Source organism: Podarcis pityusensis, assembly GCF_964106645.2.
Source record: "Podarcis pityusensis genome assembly, chromosome: Z".
NCBI classification, from domain to species: domain Eukaryota; kingdom Metazoa; phylum Chordata; class Lepidosauria; order Squamata; family Lacertidae; genus Podarcis; species Podarcis pityusensis.
Genome location: NC_138044.1, coordinates 697,968 through 718,723, shown reverse-complemented (window position 1 = coordinate 718,723; position 20,756 = coordinate 697,968). Strand labels below are relative to the sequence as shown.

General features: G+C 46.0%; 1 protein-coding gene across 10 annotated transcripts in view; it reads left to right on the top strand.

Annotated features, from left to right (window-relative positions):
- LOC308468630 (uncharacterized protein) overlaps positions 1–15,607 on the top strand; it is a 35,294-nt gene extending 19,687 nt beyond the window's left edge. For 4 of the 10 annotated variants that reach the window (XM_080991043.1, XM_080991040.1, XM_080991042.1 and 1 more), the window contains 4 exons: positions 6,470–6,571; positions 10,213–10,274; positions 13,498–13,575; positions 15,386–15,607. In XM_080991043.1, the coding sequence (XP_080847169.1) occupies positions 6,524–6,571; positions 10,213–10,274; positions 13,498–13,575; positions 15,386–15,464 (267 nt within the window). In that variant the 5' untranslated portion in view covers positions 6,470–6,523 and the 3' untranslated portion in view covers positions 15,465–15,607. Of the gene's footprint in view, positions 1–6,469; positions 6,572–7,897; positions 8,053–9,380; positions 9,453–10,212; positions 10,275–13,497; positions 13,576–15,349 lie in introns of those variants that run through there. The other 6 variants (XR_013981738.1, XR_013981739.1, XR_013981740.1 and 3 more) reach the window with 4 other exon arrangements.
- Positions 15,608–20,756: the final 5,149 nt, after the last annotated feature.

Genomic DNA, 20,756 nt, shown 5'->3' with positions numbered 1-20,756 from the left:
AGGGGAAGTCGCGGACTACGTGGCGAGGTGTGACACCTGCCAGAGGTCCAAACCAGTGCACAGACCGCCGGCCGGACTGCTGGAACCGCTGCAAACTCCGTTCGAACCATGGGAGAGAGTGGCCCTGGACTTTGTCACGGATCTGCCCAGCTCGAGGGGCAAGACGGCTGTGCTGGTGGTGGTGGATTTGTTCTCCAAGATGGCACATTTCATTCCGTGTGCGAAGGTGGCCACGGCGGAACAAACCGCCAAACTGTTCATAGACCACGTGTTCAAGGTTCACGGTCTGCCGCGGTCTATTCTGTCCGACCGAGGGCGACAGTTCATCTCAAACTTCTGGCAGAGGCTGATGGGCTTCCTGAACGTCAAGATCAACCTGGCGTCGGCTAGACACCCGCAGACCAACGGGCAAGCGGAGCGGGTCAATGCCATCATGCAGCAGTACCTGAGATGTTATGCGAATCAACAGCCTGCGACGTGGGTGGATTACCTGCCTCTCGCCGAGTTCGCCTACAACAACACGAAGCACGTGTCCACGGGGGTCACGCCGTTCTTCGCCAACAACGGGAGGCACCCTAGAACCTTCCCGGGACTGGAAAGAATGGGGGAGGGGGAGCCGCAGACAGCAGATGCGTTCGCGTCGGAGTTGCAGGAGGTCCACGATCAGCTGCGGCGGCACCTGGAGCTGGCTAAACACGCATACAAGGTACAAGCGGACAAACACAGAAGGGTTGGCGAAGAGATCCATGTGGGAGACTGGGTCTGGTTAGCAGCCCACGCAGTGCCGGCCAGGTCGTTGGCGAAGAAGAAACTAGGGCATAAACAACTGGGGCCCTACCAAGTTGACGAACAGGTCAACCCGGTGGCTTTCAGGCTGGCTCTTCCGGAGGGTTCCAGAATGCATCCGGTGTTCCACAGATCGGTGCTCACTCCCTACAAGGCACCTCACAGGTTTCAGGAACCAGGAACGGCACCGGGTCCGCTCCGAGAGAGAACCGGGCAAGGGGGAGTGGCACAGGAGGAGCGCATCAACGAAGTCACGGAGATTTTGGACTCCAGATGGGGGGAAGAGGGGGTAGAATACCTTCTCGCCAAGGAGGGCACCCCGGCCAGTGCCAACAGCTGGGTGCCGGGCTACGCTTTAGACGAACCTCTGCTCAAAGAAGAGTTTCATGCCCTCTTCCCACATAGGCCCATGCCAGCAGACTTTTTCGACGACTGGCTTTTCACGCCCACGCTTTCAGCCAGCACGTTCCGGGGGTTCGACTCGGACGAGGAACCGACACGAGACGCCCGTTCCCCAGAGGGGTCACCCTCGGGATCTGCTTCAGAACCCTCGTATTGGTGGGATGATCGACCAGAGGAGCAGTTCCGCAGAAGGTGGCTGGAGGGTCCAGGACGAGCAACGTCTCCTGAAGGCAACGAAGGAGAGACGGACATGGACGTTTTCGGGGACGACCCGGGTTTCGAGCACGGCGGCACAGAGATGGAAGCGGAGGTGACCGTCGTCAACGAGAGCAGGGAGGAAGAACCGGAAGACTTCGGATGGCGGCCCGCCACGGGAAGCGAACTGTATCCGACATTCGTCCCCCTGACACGGCAGCACCCAGATCCCGCACCGGAAGGAGGGGAGGGGGGAAGAGGGGGCTTCGAGGGGGGGATGGATGTCAGGGGTTCAGGAGCAGAGGCAAGGGCAAGGGAGGAAACAGAGAGCGAGGGAGAGGAGGCAGAAGAAAAGATGAGTGATGACGACGACCCGAGATCTCCGAGTCTTTCCAGTGAATCAGAAGATTCACAGAAAGGAGCACCAGTGGCCAGGGCAAGGGGGGAGCCTAGGGGGACACCCCAGGAAGATAGAGCCAGAGGGGACTCAGAGGGGAGCAGTTGGAAATCAGGACCAGCGTCACCGCCAGAGAGCAGGGAAGAGGAAGGGCGCCAGGGATCAAGCGCTGGCAGCTCACAACAGGGGGGAGGGCACGAGTCAGGAGTGGCCACACCTCCATCGGGGAGCGAAGAAACGGTCAGACGGAAGGTGGAAGGTTGGGCGCGCGTGCCAAGTTCAAATGCACAGGAAGGTGGCGCAGTAGGCAGCCCGGAAAGGGAGCCAGGTCCTAAAGCCCGCCGAAAGGAGGGAGAAGAGTCAGGGGGGTCAGCGTCAGAGGAATCCCGGAAGGAAGAGACCCCGGGGGGCAGAGGGACCCAGAGAAGAACAGTCAGGCGGAAAAGGTGGAGCAAGGCTAGGATATTAAGTTGGTGTACAAGGGGCGGAGACTCAGATGGAGCTTCGCCGATCTAACCATGAGACGTAGAGTTGCACGCAGCAGCTTGAGAATGGAAACTGTAACTCAATAAAGACTTTTATTTAATGATCGCTGGCTAGCGTGATCCTCTGTGAGCTAGGATCTGGAAGCAGCTCTGACACATGTCTATTCCAGTAATGGCCAAACGAGGACAAGGTTTATTTTCCTATCCATGTCTATTCCAGTAAAGGCCACACGAGGGCACTGTTTATTTTCCTATCCATGTCTATTCCAGTAATGGCCACAGGAGGGCACTGTTTATTTTCCTATCCATGTCTATTCCAGTAATGGCCACACGAGGGCACTGTTTATTTTCCTATCCATGTCTATTCCAGTAATGGCCACACGAGGGCACTGTTTATTTTCCTATCCATGTCTATTCCAGTATTGGCCACACGAGGGCACTGTTTATTTTCCTATCCATGTCTATTCCAGTAATGGCCACAGGAGGGCACTGTTTATTTTCCTATCCATGTCTATTACAGTAATGGCCACAGGAGGGCACTGTTTATTTTCCTATCCATGTCTATTCCAGTAATGGCCACAGGAGGGCACTGTTTATTTTCCTATCTATGTCTATTCCAGTACTGGCCACACGAGGGCACTGTTTATTTTCCTATCCATGTCTATTCCAGTAATGGCCACAGGAGGGCACTGTTTATTTTCCTATCCATGTCTATTCCAGTAATGGCCACACGAGGGCACTGTTTATTTTCCTATCCATGTCTATTCCAGTAATGGCCAAACGAGGACACTGTTTATTTTCCTATCCATGTCTATTCCAGTAATGGCCACACGAGGGCACTGTTTATTTTCCTATCTATGTCTATTACAGTAATGGCCACACGAGGGCACTGTTTATTTTCCTATCCATGTCTATTCCAGTAATGGCCACAGGAGGGCACTGTTTATTTTCCTATCTATGTCTATTCCAGTACTGGCCACACGAGGGCACTGTTTATTTTCCTATCTATGTCTATTACAGTAATGGCCACAGGAGGGCACTGTTTATTTTCCTATCCATGTCTATTCCAGTAATGGCCACAGGAGGGCACTGTTTATTTTCCTATCCATGTCTATTCCAGTATTGGCCACACGAGGGCACTGTTTATTTTCCTATCCATGTCTATTCCAGTAATGGCCACACGAGGGCACTGTTTATTTTCCTATCCATGTCTATTCCAGTAATGGCCACACGAGGGCACTGTTTATTTTCCTATCCATGTCTATTCCAGTATTGGCCACACGAGGGCACTGTTTATTTTCCTATCCATGTCTATTCCAGTAATGGCCACACGAGGACACTGTTTATTTTCCTATCCATGTCTATTCCAGTGTTGGCCACACGAGGGCACTGTTTATTTTCCTATCCATGTCTATTCCAGTAATGGCCACAGGAGGGCACTGTTTATTTTCCTATCCATGTCTATTCCAGTATTGGCCACAGGAGGGCACTGTTTATTTTCCTATCCATGTCTATTCCAGTAATGGCCACACGAGGGCACTGTTTATTTTCCTATCCATGTCTATTCCAGTAATGGCCACAGGAGGGCACTGTTTATTTTCCTATCCATGTCTATTCCAGTAATGGCCACACGAGGGCACTGTTTATTTTCCTATCCATGTCTATTCCAGTAATGGCCACACGAGGGCACTGTTTATTTTCCTATCCATGTCTATTCCAGTAATGGCCACACGAGGGCACTGTTTATTTTCCTATCCATGTCTATTCCAGTAATGGCCACACGAGGGCACTGTTTATTTTCCTATCCATGTCTATTCCAGTAATGGCCACACGAGGGCACTGTTTATTTTCCTATCTATGTCTATTCCAGTAATGGCCACACGAGGGCACTGTTTATTTTCCTATCCATGTCTATTCCAGTACTGGCCACAGGAGGGCACTGTTTATTTTCCTTTCTATGTCTATTCCAGTGTTGGCCACACGAGGGCACTGTTTATTTTCCTATCCATGTCTATTCCAGTAATGGCCAAACGAGGACAAGGTTTATTTTCCTATCCATGTCTATTCCAGTAAAGGCCACACGAGGGCACTGTTTATTTTCCTATCCATGTCTATTCCAGTAATGGCCACAGGAGGGCACTGTTTATTTTCCTATCCATGTCTATTCCAGTATTGGCCACACGAGGGCACTGTTTATTTTCCTATCCATGTCTATTCCAGTAATGGCCACACGAGGGCACTGTTTATTTTCCTATCCATGTCTATTCCAGTATTGGCCACACGAGGGCACTGTTTATTTTCCTATCCATGTCTATTCCAGTATTGGCCACACGAGGGCACTGTTTATTTTCCTATCCATGTCTATTCCAGTAATGGCCACACGAGGGCACTGTTTATTTTCCTATCCATGTCTATTCCAGTAATGGCCACACGAGGGCACTGTTTATTTTCCTATCCATGTCTATTCCAGTATTGGCCACACGAGGGCACTGTTTATTTTCCTATCCATGTCTATTCCAGTAATGGCCACACGAGGGCACTGTTCATTTTCCTATCCATGTCTATTCCAGTAATGGCCACACGAGGGCACTGTTTATTTTCCTATCCATGTCTAACCCTATCCAGACCCCTCAGGCACTGTTGGGACACCTCCCAGAAGGGATTTTTGGGGGGGGTCCCTCCAGCCTTCCTTCTCCGCAGGGACTACAAGAGGTATCTAGTCTGACCCCTGAAATGCAGAAATCTAGTCTAGGCCCTGCTGCCCTCAACCGACATGCCGCCGCCGCTGCCTCTTCCGCCCTTTCTTTCGCCTCCCTCTTTCCAGTCCCCTTGCCCTGGTCCAAAATGGCCGCCCTAGCAACTCCCTCGCTCAATCCAATCTTGGCGACGATAGGTGGGCCTTTGGGCCAATCCCAGGCCGGGCGGTGGGCGGGGCCAGCCGCTTCCCGCTTTTTCTTCTCCCAGCTGTTTCTCAGCTGCTTCTCCTCAGCTGTTTTCCACGCCTTTGGGGCGCCTTTTTCATCCTGGGAAACAACAATAAATTATTATTAGCATTACTTTTAAAATCATTATTATTATTATTATTATTAGAAAAGTAGGCAAAGTTTGTCATATAGTATGTTTTGTCGCGTTTTTAATATTCTGTGGGGAGCGGCTGGGAAAGGAGAATAAATGAGGATTATCCTTCATTTTTCAGTTCCTACCTTCCCCCCTAAGCCTTAACACTATAGTATTTTTATTTATTTGAACTGCATCTTGGAAACTGGATCAGAAACAATGTATTTGTTGCAGAAATTACACACTACATGTTACAAATCTGATGCCTGAATGTATCCTTTCCACTTGACATCTCCGGGAAGTGAAAAATAAATATAAAAATAAGAAAATAAAAAAGATAAAAAATCTTTTCCCCTTGAAATGGGACTCCAGGAAGGGATTGTGGGCCAAGGAAAGCCGAATCCCAACCCCAAACTTGCCAGCAATTATCATGCTTATTCTTATAAAAGGGTGAGGGAAGTTTGGAGTATATGACGTTCTAACATTTTTTAAAAATATGCTGTTGGGGGCTGGGGAATAAATTATTATGATTATCATTAAATTTTAAACTATTATTATTATTCACACACACCCAAGTGAGACATGGCCTCTTCCCCGCTAAGCCTTAACAGTATAGTATTTTAATGATTTCAATTGGGGGGAGAAGCAACTCCAGAGGAACTGGCTGTGAAAATAATAATCATTTATTCTTTATAGAAAATAAAGTGCAGATCTCCATTGCTTTCCCCCTCAGGCCGCCCTTAATGTCTTGGAAACTGTACCTGAACAGTGTATTGTGCAGATGAAGCACTGCTTGAAGCAGTGGTTTTGAAACCAGCTAATTCCTCAAGATCCCAATTCCTCCACTTTTTATTAAATGCAGTTTCCTTGTGGTTCCTTCGCAGATTCCTGCCTTGCGGCGGGTTGGATTGGATGACCCTTGGGGTCCCTTCCAGCTAGATGCACCATTATATGATTCTTGGGAAAGGGGTTCAGAAAGAAGAAACGGGGGGAAAGCACATTTCTTCCAGTTAGTCGTCTGCTGGCTTCTTTCCCACTTGATTCTTTCTTCCACTGCAATCTGGGCTGGAAATATTATAGATCTGCTTTGACGTGGACCCCTCTTTCCCTTCTTGGGAAAATAATCGACATTATTGATATTTCTTAGGTCTGAATTCCTGCTCTGAAAAGGAGGAAGAGGAGGAGGAAGAAACTTCGCCTGATGAAGGGAGAAGAGGAGGTAGAGGAAAACTCAGCTGCAGCCATGAAGGTAAAAGGGGAAAAAATAGAAATATACACATAACACTTAAGAACATTTTTAAACAACCCCACTCCTAATATATCACACCGACCCCCCTAACCAGCACAGTACAGTTAAAATACAGTAAAGTGTTTTTATTTATTTGAATGGGGTAGGGCAGCTCCTCCTGGCTTCCCCCATGTTGGTGAGGTTTGTCTCCTTTTTCCTTTTCTAAAGGTGACAAAGCAATGTGTTGAAAACTTAATTTCTTCCAATGAACCATTGCTTTAACCAGATAACTGATTCTTTCACCTATAGATTTATCCACATAAACCAAGCGGAGATGAATTAGCATCCCAAAGGGGTACACTTGCACGTTACACCTTGAGATAAATGTTTTGGAAGAGGCCTAAATTAAAAAAGATAATTAATTTGCAAGCAAATACTTGAATGCCCAGTGAATTAGAGAGGCAGGGAGCTGGCTGGTTTGTCTAATGGAGCATCCCAAAACCCAGTTTGGGTCTAGAAGACCCCAGCCTTAAGGGCAACCCTCCATCGCTTTCTCTTTGATTTTTTGAGCAGATACTCTGAACTGAACACCATAAGAAGAAATGGGGACCAGCCCCTGCTGTAGTGGCCAGCACTAGAAGCCATTTGAGTAGTTCATATCAATAAAGTAGGAATAATTAATATTTACAAATCAGTTTGGGACACTTGCGGCAGAGAGGTGCTCTAAAGAAAAGCACTTTCGACATTTCTGAGCCTTCAGAATAGGCTCCTGGTTTTCCTTTGCCTGGAGGGAGAAATGTTGTCAGCAGATGTGCCATCACCCCGAGAACCTCAGGCAGCCAAAGGGGATGGCAAGGGGGGCTTCATGGCGGGACTGAACTGGCAGCTGCAGGAGAAGGGTGGATCCCCCAGTGGATCCCTAAAGAGCCTTCCAAGGGCCATTGAAGAGGGCAGCATCTAGCTGTGCGGGGGACACAAAGGTGGTGAGGTTGCCAATTTCTGCCTGGTAGCAGGTTGGGCTGGATGACCCTTGGTGTCCCTTCCCGATATATAAAGAAGAAAGGGAAAGAGCCTTCCTTGAAGGGAGGTGTGGTTGTCGGCAGGCAGAGGGGTGCAAGTCGCAGCAGGATTGTCTCCTTCCAACCGTCCCGCTGCGAAGACCCATCTGCCTCTGCTCCGACGTAAATCAGTGACCCAGGGCACACGATATGAGTATGGGGCATCTAAAACTATGAAAATGGGCTTATATATCTTGAGTTTCTGACTGCTCAGCTGCATACTCAATCAAATGTGGATGCCAAACAACTGAACTTTGTGGTTAACCCTGAAGCCTGTCTCTTTCTCTAGAACACGCCTGATGGGCATTTGCGCTGCCTCCCTTGGTTCTCTCGGCCTGATGCGTTTTGGGGCTTGGCTGGTCATGGAGTATTGCAGTTGCTCTGGCCCTTTCTCCGGATCATCTTTCCAACAGCCTGGAGAGATCTCCTGTAAGTCCCACTTCCTCTTGCATCGTGATGTCGTCCTCGTTTGTGGTTTACATCCATCGGGGGGGCCAAGTTGTGCCCCAGATCAGGCCCCTCATGCCATGAGAAGCGGCTCACCAGCCCCATGATTTCTGATCACTACTTGTCTGCTCAAAACCAGAATTAGTGTTCATGTGAAGAATCCTAAAACTACACATAATGTGAAATGTTGAGAAATTCGACTCAGCCAGGAAGCTTTGGGCCAGGTCATCAGCATAGCCAGGGTCTTTGTTGGAGGGCAGGACTTTGGAAAGGGGGACAGAGCCAATGGAATTGGTCAGGTAGTTAAGTATTTCTATTGAAGAAGAAGAGTAGAAGAGTTTGGATTTGATATCCTGCTTTATCACTACCCTAAGGAGTCTCAAAGCGGCTCAAAATCTCCTTTCCTCCCCCACAACGAACACTCTCTGAGGTGAGTGGGTCTGAGAGACTTCAGAGAAGTGTGACTGGCCCAAGGTCACCCAGCAGCTGCATGTGGAGGAGCGGGGAATCGAACCCGGTTCACCAGATTACAAATCCACCGCTCTTAACCACTACACCACACTGGCTCTCTATTGCTTTACTTGATCCACGAGCCATGTACTAATTCTTGGTCCAATGTACATTATACTATTGTTGTGATGATAAAAGGAGGTAAGGCTCATTTGTATGCTTCAGAATCCAAATGAGAGAAATTAAAAGTTTGAAAGGGGAAATAATTTTAGAACCATATTCAAATTCCTGCTTGGAAATAACTTATTATCATGAATTCTATACCAGCACTGGCCACATGAGGGCACTGTTTATTTTTCTCTCAATGTCTTTTCCAGTAATGGCCACACGGGGTCACTGTTTACTTTCCTATTGATGTCTTTTCCAGTATTGCTGGAAAACACACAAATGGCTGGGACTCTTTGGATCTTATGGGTAGAAATCATGCAGGAGCCTTCATCTGAAGGCAGCCCTGTTTAGGGAAGCTTTTAATGTTTAATTGGTTAGTGTTTGTTGGAAGCCGCCCAGAGTGGCTGGGGAAACCCAGCCAGATGGGCGGGATATAAATAATAGCTTATTATTATTATTCATCATGGGGTTAGTACCTTCTGCAACTTTTTTCTGAGATGTACCTGTGATCAAAATATAGGATCCTGATAGCAGTCTCCTTTGTTGCATTGCCTCCATGTTCTTGTGTCGTTGCTTTAGGCGGCCTGCTTATATGAGCTGAAATTGTCCTTATATACTGCAAAAGACATGTTTTGACCAAATACTTACTTACTTCTTGCTGCTGCTAGTGGCCTAAATTCATACCTGCTTTTTGTTTCCTTGCAAAGATCACCGAAAAGCAGCTTTTGGTTATGATGCCTACAGAACAAGGACATCATCCAGAACTGTCTACTCAGCAGGTAAGCCATCGTTCTCTCTTTCTCTTAGGGAATCTCCTGGGTGCTGGCCAGGGTGTGATCCATGGCCTGACTGTGTGAAATACGAGCACCCAGTGAGTGGAGCCCCAAACTCTCCTTGGAGGCACAAACTCCGTTTGCAGGAGGTGGGAGCAAATGCATTGGTGGGGAGGATCTGCTTGGAAAGGAAGCTCCAGCTCCCGAAGATCAAGAGAACCCTTGAACAGGAATGAATCTCACTTCCTAAGACTCGAGGCCATTGAAGGGGAAATACACAGTTCAAACAGATAAAATATTCCTGATAAAATTCAATTCCTCAGCAGTTGGAACTGAGTGGTTAGAGGTAGATTTGGGGCTGAACTAAAAGTTGTGAAATTCATTTTTCTGATTCCATTTTGAAAGGAAATGCTCTCTTTGAGGCTACGACCTTGAAGGGAGAACTAGTTTGTGGTGGGAGAGAAGGTTGCTTAAAGCAGCAGAGAGTAGCCATTGAAACAGACCCCCCCCATCAGCATTGTTCGAATGATCTCTAGTGCAAATGGAAGGTTACATAAATTTTAAGATATCTTCTGTATATCTGAGGCAGGTGGGTTTGTGTGCCTGTGGCCTTTGTTTCAGGGAGTAGGTCTCTGTGTGTGTTTGTGTGTTTTGTTATTGTTCTGTTATGGTTTTTTCAGAACAGGTGCCTCGGAGGCTAGTAGTTGGCCAAGGTAGATAAAAAGAACAGACAAAAGCTGTATTTTCTTCTGTATTTTCTTCCCAGATCGGCTGTTCTGCATCTGGCACAACTGGACTGCCCAAGGCTGCCATTGGGGCGCAGAGCAGGTGAGGAGCGTCAACGTGACTGGCCTGGCAACTCAGTCTAGTTTTTAATTTGTGATGATTTTTTTTATATATATGTACACAAATATCCAAGAAGCACTACTGCCAGACACTTCTCTTGACAGCTGTCTTCTTTTTTATATATATAATGACCTTTATTATTTATTTAGTTTTAGTTACATACATTACATACACATAATATATTACACTTTACATTTACACTTGCTCTTGAGAGCTGACTTCCCTCCTTCCTTCTTCCAGCTTCTTTATTTCCCCTCATTTCTTTCTGAACTTTTTTTTATTGTTCCTCTACTGTTTGCATTTCTACTTAACGTTCCTTCATTTGTCCTGATAAGTCTGTTGCAACTTCCACTATATTTTCCTCAATGTTTTTTCCACTTTCCTTTACCTCTCCTTATTTCTCTTATCTCTGCCAATATTTTTGCAAAATCTCCCTCGCCTTCTATCTCAACTTTGGCTGCCCTTCTCTGCCCTGATGTTGTTGTTTTTGCTGTCTTACGTTTCTTTAATTAATAGTTTGTTTCAAGGTGCAATTTCTCAAACCACCACTGCGGGGCGATTGCCAAAAAACGTATTTTTCCTGCTGTTCTCTCTTTCGCCACTGAGTGTCTCTATTTCTCTCACTTTCTCTTTTACCATACCCAATGATTATCTTTAATTTCCTTTCCTTAAGAACAGCCTCTTATAGTCCAAACAAGCATATACAGATACACATTCAAATACAAATACAAATCTCCACACACACCCTGTTCAGCTCCTGATCGAAGCCTTTATTCTGCACAGCGTCTGTAATGAAGAAAGTCTAATAAGGGGGATAATATAAAACTTCTAATTCCCCCCCTGCTTTTCGCAGAGGGGAGCGTGGAAAAGGTCCCAAACCGATCAGTTCTGATACTTTGTAGATATTGAGACGTAAAGTAGAAGGCAAACAGTATCTCTGACTACAGATAGGTAGCCGTGTTGGTCTGCCATAGTCAAAATGAAAAAAATCCTTCCAGTAGCACCTTTAAGACCAACTAAGTTAGTTCTTGGTATGAGCTTTCGTGTGCAAGCACACTTCTTCAGATACTGAAGTATCTGAAGAAGTGTGCTTGCACACGAAAGCTCATACCAAGAACTAACTTAGTTGGTCTTAAAGGTGCTACTGGAAGGATTTTTTTTATTTTGAGTATCTCTGACTTCTCTACAGTCCAAAGCTCTTATTAATGTCTTTGGGATGTTTCCAATAACCGGGTTGTTACAATAAGTCTTTGGGCTTAATAATGTTTCCAAGCTAATGTTTCCAAAAACGCCTTAATAGTACAGTATATACGAAACGCCAAGTTAGAATCATAGAATCATAGAATCATAGAGTTGGAAGAGACCACAAGGGCCATCGAGTCCAACCCCCTGCCAAGCAGGAAACACCATCAGAGCACTCCTGACATATGGTTGTCAAGCCTCTGCTTGAAGACCTCCAAAGAAGGAGACTCCACCACACTCCTTGGCAGCAAATTCCACTGTCGAACAGCTCTTACTGTCAGGAAGTTCTTCCTAATGTTTTGGTGGAATCTTCTTTCTTGTAGTTTGGATCCATTGCTCCGTGTCCGCTTCTCTGGAGCAGCAGAAAACAACCTTTCTCCCTCCTCTATGTGACATCCTTTTATATATTTGAACATGGCTCAGATGATACAACCTTGATGGCAGAAAGTGAGGAGGAATTGTCAGGCCCACAGATCACTGCTTCTGTTCCCCTCAGTAGGGAATCCCCTATCACCACTGTCTTGTCCTTGGTGGAGACGGTGTGCTCTGTTGACGGTGTGCTCAAGAAGAGCTCCAGCTCTCTAATTCTTTGGAGCGTAGCTACACGTTCCTCCAGTTGCTGGACTTTGTCTTCTAAGAGGGCAACCAACATGCAATTGCTGCAGGTAAAGCTGCCTGCAACCTGTGGCAAGATGGCAAACATTGCGCAGGAACCGCAGGCGAATGCAGCTGTTCCCTCCCCCTCCATCTTGAGAACGTGTCGTTGGGGGTGGCTACAGCGGTCCTCCATCATAAAAAGCGTGAAGACAGGACAAATAACTCCCCCCCCCAAAAAAACCCCTAGGTCTCCCCCAACAAACGTTTGAGACTAGCTCCCCTAAATCTAAAAGATGGATCAAACTGCGTGCGCCACTAGGCGCACGCCGCTGCCCTGCAAACTCCTCCCAAAAGGGCTGAGTTTCACGGGAATTCAAAACATTGTCTATATCTCACATTGAAGTTGGTCTTGTCTCTCTTGCCCCTCGGGGAGCTGAGACCTTTTTTCTCCTTTGTTACTCAGTAGGCTTTTTAAAATGCTGACTCCCTCTTAATGATTTTCCCCTGCGCCATTTTCTCCACCAGCATCGGGTAGGATTTCCTGAATTTCCAAACCGTTCCAACTTTCCCCCGGACCTGCTTGTTCTTTGACTGCTTTCGCCCTTGACCTTTTTGTTTTTGGAGTCTGGGGTTTTATCATAAGCCTTGGAATACTTTCCTGCTACGACTTTGGAGCCTGGGGCATCGCTTTGCAGGTCTAGAATGGATCCTAGCATTCGCGTCTTCAGTCCTGCCTCCTTTCTGAACCCTGGCCTGGTGGAAATGAATTCCATAATAATATAAAACACTGAGAGTGTTATCTATGGAAACAGGGCTACCTGAGAGAATTTGATTTCTCCTCTTGGAGTGTGTGTGTGTGTGTGGGCGCGCGCGCGCGCACACACACACACAGACAAATGACTGGGACTCTTTAGGATCTTATGGATCGAAATCACGCAGGAGCCTTCATCTGAAGGCAGCCCTGTTTAGGGAAGCGTTTAATGTTGAATAGGTTATTGTATTTTAGTGTTTTGTTGGAAGCCACCCAGAGTGGCTGGGGAAACCCAGCCAGGTGGGCGGGGTATAAATAATAAATTATTATTACTATTATTATTATTAATATTATTATTAATCATGGGGTTAGTACCTTCTGCAACTTTTTTCTGAGGTGTACCTATGAACAAGAAATAGGATCCTGAGAACAGTCTCCTTTGTTACATTGCCTGCATGTTCTTGTGTTGTTGCTTTAGAAGGTCTGCTTATGTGAGCTGAAATTGTCCTTATACGCTGCAAAATCCATGTTTTGACCAAATACTTACTTTCTTCTTGCTGCTGCTAGATAGTATTAAGTGGCCTAAATTCAGACCTGCTTTTTGTTGCCTTGCAGATTGCACCGAATTGCAGCTTTTGGTTATGACCCCCAAGGACATAATCTAGAACTGTCTCCCGCTGTATCCCTCAGCAGGTAGGCCATCGTTCTCTCTTTCTCTTAGGGAATATCATGGGTGCTGGCCAGGGTGTGATCCGTGGCCTGACTGTAGTGATGAGGAAGAAATGTTCTGCCAGTCGCTTCTGGCATGACTGTGAAATACGAGCGCACAGTGAGTAGAGCCCCAAACTCTGTTTGTAGGAGGTGGGAGCCACTCACCCACCATCATATGATTCTTTGGAAAGTGCTTCAGAATACAGTTTGGGGGTGGTTGTGTGTGTCAGCCCTTAAAAATCAACTGTGCAATGTGCTCCACAGCAGGGGCGAAGCAAAGATTTAAGAGTGTCCCCCCGCCATGCACCTAGGCTGGGAGCCCCAATGGCACGGGACTAAGTGGGCTGAGCCCCTGCAACAGGGGCCAAAACCAAAAGCCAGTTGAATCATTTACATTGACAAATACTGGCACATATGAATGCGTTTTGGAAATTTGCAGCAGTTTGTAATGTTAAGAGAGGTGTTCTAAAGAAAAGCACTTTATACCCTTATGAGCGTTCCCTTAGAGCAGGTTCATTGTTTTTTTCTTTTTTTGGAGGTATAAATGTTCTTAGTAGGTGTACAGTCACCCTGAAGGCTTCAGGCCTCCTCCTGACTGTTGAAATGCTCCTGGGGAAACTGTAAGCAGCACCTCCTCCGCTCCCAGTCGGCAAAAGGGGATGGCAAGGGGTGCTTCATGGCGCACCTTGCAGCTGCAGTTTAAATTGCCTTGAAAGTGCCATTTAATCTGGCAACACTGACAGCACAACCAAGGTTAGTGGTTCTCCTGCATATTCCTGCCTTGCAGTGGGTTGGGCTGGATGACCCTTGAGGTCCCTTCCAGATATAGATATATATGGAGCATCATATGATTCTTTGGAATGTGCTTCAGAAAGAAGAAGCAGAAATAGCATTCCTTTAAGTTACGGGATGCAGGTGGCACTGTGGGTTAAACCAGAGAGCTTAGGACTTGCCAATCAGAAGGTCGGCAGTTCGAATCCCCACAACGGGGTGAGCTCCCATTGCTTGGTCCCTGCTCCTGCCAACCTAGCAGTTCAAAAGCACGTCAAAGTGCAAGTAGATAAATAGGTACCGCTCCGGCGGGAAGGTAAATGGCGTTTCCGTGCGCTGCTCTGGTTCGCCAGAAGTGGCTTAGATCTTCTGGCCACATGACCTGGAAGCTGAACGCCGGCTCCCTCGGCCAATAAAGCGAGATGAGCGCCGCAACCCCAGAGTCGGCCACTACTGGACCTAATGGTCAGGGGTCCCTTTGTTATGTAATGGTCAGGGGTCATTGTTAGGGTTGGGGTTAGGGAGAGGTTTGGGGGTAGGCTTAGGGGTCAGGGTCTCAGCCTCCCCCTGACTGTTGAAATGTTCCCAGGGAGGATGTAAGCAGCACTTCCTCTGTTTCCAGAGGCTTCATGGCTGAATTTGCAGCTGCAGGAGAGGTGGGGATCCCTGACGTATACCTAAGTAGCCTTCAAAGTGCTATTTAAGAGGGCAAGATTTGCTGCACAACAAAGGTTGCGGGATTGTTCCCCGTAAGGGACTCCTGCATGTTCCTGCAATGCAGCGGGTTGGACTGGATGACCCTTAGGGGCCCTTCCAGAAATTTATATACAGGTGAAACTCAGAAAATTAGAATATCATGGAAAAGTTTGTTTATTTCAGTAATTCAACTTAAAAGATGAAACTAATATATGAGATAGACTCATGACATGCAAAGAGAGGTATGTCAAGCCTTTATTTGTTATAATTGTGATATTATGGCATACAGCTGATCATATGATTCTTTGGAATGTGCTCCACAAAGAAGAAACAGAAATAGCAGTCCTACAAAAAAACAAAGCCTCCGGGATGGCGCGGGATCCGAGTGCGAGACCAGCTTGTGATTCCCCCCCCCCTTTTCTCACTTCCCGGATCCTAATCATCATCATCATCATTTATTACTTCCATCCTACCCATCTGGCTGGGTTTCCCCAGCCACTCTGGGCGGCTTCCAGCAAAATATTAAAACACAGTATTCAATAAGAAATGTTGTTGTTGTTGTTGTGTCCACCTCTTTGTGACCCCCTGGACCAGAGCACAACAGGCCCCCCTGTCTCCCACTGCCTCCCAGTTTGGTCAAACTCATGCTGGTCTCTTCCAGAACACTGTCCCACCATCTTGTCCTCTGTCGTCCCCTTCTCCTTGTGCCCTCCATCTTTCCCAACATCAGGGTCTTTTCCAGGGAGTCTTCTCTTCTCATGAGGTGGCCAAAGTCTTGGAGCCTCGGCTTCAGGATCTGTCCTTTTTAGAGGCCATCAGTGGAGCTAGAGAGGGTGGGGTGGGGGACACATTTCATTCTATTCAATTTTCTATTCTATTCTATTCTCTACTATGCTCTTCCAGTCTAGTCTAGTCTAGTCTATTCTCTTCGCTTCTCTTCTCTTCTCTTCTCTTCTCTTCTCTTCTCTTCTCTTCTAGAATATGCTATTCTATTCTTCTCTTCTCTAGAATATTCTCTTCTATTCTAGAATATGCCATTCCATTCCATTCCATTTTAGAGTATTCTCTTCTAGAGCACTCTGGAACATCCTTTTCTAGACTACTCTAGAAAAGGTGCCTCTGGGAAGGAAGGCTCTAGAAAAGATGCCTCTGGGATAGAGAAGGCTCTAGAAAAGGTGCCTCTGGGACAGAAACTGCTCTAGAAAAGATGCCCGAAGGCTCTAGAAAAGGTCCTCTGGGAAAGAGACTGCTCTAGAAAGGATGCCCATGTTCTAGAGCACTCTAGAACATTCTAGAGCACTGGAACACAGCGACATTCCAGAAATACTCTGGGAACTAGAAGGCTCTAGAAAAGGTGCCTCTTGGAACGAGAAGGCTCTAGAAAAGGTTCTCTGGGAAAGAGACTGCTCTAGAAAAGATGCCCATGTTCTAGAGCACTCTAGAACGTTCTAGAGCACTTGAACACAGCGACATTCCAGAAATACTCAGGGGACGAGAAGGCTCTAGAAAAGCTGCCCCTGGGAAAGAGAAGGCTCTAGAAAAGATGCCCATGTTCTAGAGCACTCTAGAACATTCTAGAGCACTGGAACACAGCGACATTCCAGAAATACTCTGGGAACTAGAAGGCTCTAGAAAAGGTGCCTCTTGGAATGAGAAGGCTCTAGAAAAGGTTCTCTGGGAAAGAGACTGCTCTAGAAAAGACACCCATGTTCTAGAGCACTCTAGAACGTTCTAGAGCGCTGGAACGCAGTGACATTCCCAAAAAAAATCTGGGAGTGAGAAGGCTCTAGAAAAGGTGCCTCTGGGGAAGAGACTGCTCTAGAAAAGATGCCCATGTTCTAGAGCACTCTAGAACGTTCTAGAGCAGTTGAGCACAGCGACATTCCAGAAATGCTCAGGGGACGAGAAGGCTCTAGAAAAGGTGCCTCTGGGGACGAGAAGGCTCTAGAAAAGATGCCCATGTTCTAGAGCACTCTAGAACGTTCTAGAGCGCTGGAACGCAGCGACATTCCCAAAAAAAAATCTGGGAGTGAGAAGGCTCTAGAAAAGGTGCCTCTGGGAAAGAGACTGCTCTAGAAAAGATGCCCATGTTCTAGAGCACTCTAGAACGTTCTAGAGCACTTGAACACAGCGACATTCCAGAAATACTCAGGGGACGAGAAGGCTCTAGAAAAGCTGCCCCTGGGAAAGAGAAGGCTCTAGAAAAGATGCCCATGTTCTAGAGCACTCTAGAACATTCTAGAGCACTGGAACACAGCGACATTCCAGAAATACTCTGGGAACTAGAAGGCTCTAGAAAAGGTGCCTCTTGGAATGAGAAGGCTCTAGAAAAGGTTCTCTGGGAAAGAGACTGCTCTAGAAAAGACACCCATGTTCTAGAGCACTCTAGAACGTTCTAGAGCGCTGGAACGCAGTGACATTCCCAAAAAAAATCTGGGAGTGAGAAGGCTCTAGAAAAGGTGCCTCTGGGGAAGAGACTGCTCTAGAAAAGATGCCCATGTTCTAGAGCACTCTAGAACGTTCTAGAGCAGTTGAGCACAGCGACATTCCAGAAATACTCAGGGGACGAGAAGGCTCTAGAAAAGGTGCCTCTGGGGACGAGAAGGCTCTAGAAAAGATGCCCATGTTCTAGAGCACTCTAGAACATTCTAGAGCACTGGAACACAGCGACATTCCAGAAATACTCTGGGAACTAGAAGGCTCTAGAAAAGGTGCCTCTTGGAATGAGAAGGCTCTAGAAAAGGTTCTCTGGGAAAGAGACTGCTCTAGAAAAGACACCCATGTTCTAGAGCACTCTAGAACGTTCTAGAGCGCTGGAACGCAGTGACATTCCCAAAAAAAATCTGGGAGTGAGAAGGCTCTAGAAAAGGTGCCTCTGGGGAAGAGACTGCTCTAGAAAAGATGCCCATGTTCTAGAGCACTCTAGAACGTTCTAGAGCAGTTGAGCACAGCGACATTCCAGAAATACTCAGGGGACGAGAAGGCTCTAGAAAAGGTGCCTCTGGGGACGAGAAGGCTCTAGAAAAGATGCCCATGTTCTAGAGCACTCTAGAACGTTCTAGAGCACTTGAGCACAGCGACATTCCAGAAATACTCAGGGGGCGAGAAGGCTCTAGAAAAGGTGCCTCTGGGAAAGAGACTGCTCTAGAAAAGATGCCCATGTTCTAGAGCACTCTAGAACGTTCTAGAGCACTGGAACACAGCGACATTCCAGAAATACTCAGGGGACGAGAGGGCTCTAGAAAAGGTGCCTCTGGGAAAGAGACTGCTCTAGAAAAGACGCCCATGTTCTAGAGCACTCTAGAGCATTCTAGAGCATTGGAACACAGCGACATTCCCAAAAAAAAATCTGGGAGCGAGAAGGCTCTAGAAAAGGTGCCTCTGGGAAAGAGACTGCTCTAGAAGAGACACCCATGTTCTAGAGCACTCTAGAACGTTCTAGAGCGCTGGAACACAGTGACATTCCAAAAAAATATTCTGGTAACGAGAAGGCTCTACAAAAGGTGCCTCTGGGAAAGATGCCCATTTTTAGAGCACTCGAACGTTCTAGAGCACTGGAACACAGCGACATTCCAGAAATACTCTGGGAACAAGAAGGCTCTAGAAAAGGTGCCTCTGGGAAAGATGCCCATTTTTTAGAGCACTCTAGAACGTTCTAGAGCACTGGAACACAGCGACATTCCAAAAATATTCTGGGAACGAGAAGGCTCTAGAAAAGGTGCCTTTGGGAAAGAGACTGATCTAGAAAAGATGCCGCTAAAGAGCACTCTAAAACATTCCAGAGCTCTGGAACACTGCAGAATATTCTGGGAGAGAATAGAATGTTCTGGACACTCTGAAACGTTCTAGAACACTCTGGAACCTTCCAAAATGGTCTGTCGCTGACAGGCTGCCCCTTCTCCCTCGGGGAAAAGCCCCCAAGAGCCCCCCCCCAGCTCTTGAAAGGGATCACGGCTCTTGGGGGCTTTTGCAGGAAGTGGGGGAAGAAAGGTTCCGCCCCCCCAGCCCCACGGACCACACATTCACCCCCTAAGACGCACAGACATTTCCCCTTAGATTTCAATTAATTAAAGAAACTTTATTCGTTAAAGAGATTTAATTCATTCAAAGTTTCTTCATTAAAGAGACACATGAGTAAGACAGCCAAAACAACAATACCGGGGAGAGAAGGACATCCAAAATTGAGATTTTGCAAAAAATCTTGGCAGAGAGAAGAGAAGTAAGGAGAGAGGGGAAGGAAAGTGGGAAAAGAGGAAAAGAGGAAAAGATAGCGGAAGTGGCAACAGACTAATCAAGACAAATGAAGGAATGGAAAGTAGAAATGCAAACAATAGAGGAGCAACCAAAAAAAGGGCAGGAAAAAATGAGGGGGAAATCCAAAAGGAGGAGAGGAATTGAAAGGGCAGATAGAGGAGCTTTCGAAAGTGAGGAAGGAAGGAAGGGGATCCATGCAGCAGATTATATAGTATAATATTATTATCATATATAAAGATGTAAAAAAGAAGACAGCGGTAAAGACAAGTGTCTGGCAGGAGTGCTTCTTGGATTTTATGGACATATTAAAAAATCATCATCAGAAATTAAATATACTGAGTTGCCAGGCCAGTCACGTTGACGCTCCTCACCTGCAGCCTTGGGTGTCCCAGTTGTGCCAGATGTAGATCTGGGAAGAAAAGACAGAAGAAAATATAGCTTTTGTCTGTTCTTTCTTTATAAATATAAATATACGTGTGTGTGTGTTTATGTTTATATATATATATATATATATATATATATATACACACACACATACACACACATACACATATATATACAGTACAGACACACACACATATACATACACTACATACATACATACACACACACACACACATATATATACACGCACATATACACACATATACATACAAACACACATATATATACACACACACACATAGATATGCACACAGACATAGATATATATAAATATATGTGTGTGTGTGTGTTTATGTTTATATATATATATATACACATATACACACATATACACACACATACACATATATATACAGTACAGACACACACACATATATATACACTACATACATACAAACACACACACACATATACAGTACACACACACACACATATATATATATATATACACACAGATATACACACATATACATACAAACACACATATATATACAGTACACACACACACACATATATATATACACATATACATATACACATACACACACGCACACACACACATACATATATATATATATATACACAAACGCACACTCATATATATATACACACACGCACACACATAAATATATATAAACACACCTACATACACACACACACACACATATATAATATATACAGTACACACACACGTATATATATATATATATATATATATATATATATACACACACACATATACATGCACACACATATACACACACTCACATATATATACACACACACATATACACACACACACACACATATATATATATAAATATACATGTGTGTGTGTGTGTTTATGTTTATATATATACACACATATACAGTACATACACACACATATATACACACACACACATATATATATACACACACACATAAACACACACATATATATACACACACACACATATACACACACCTGACAGGCGCCTTCGCCATTTTGAGGGTGG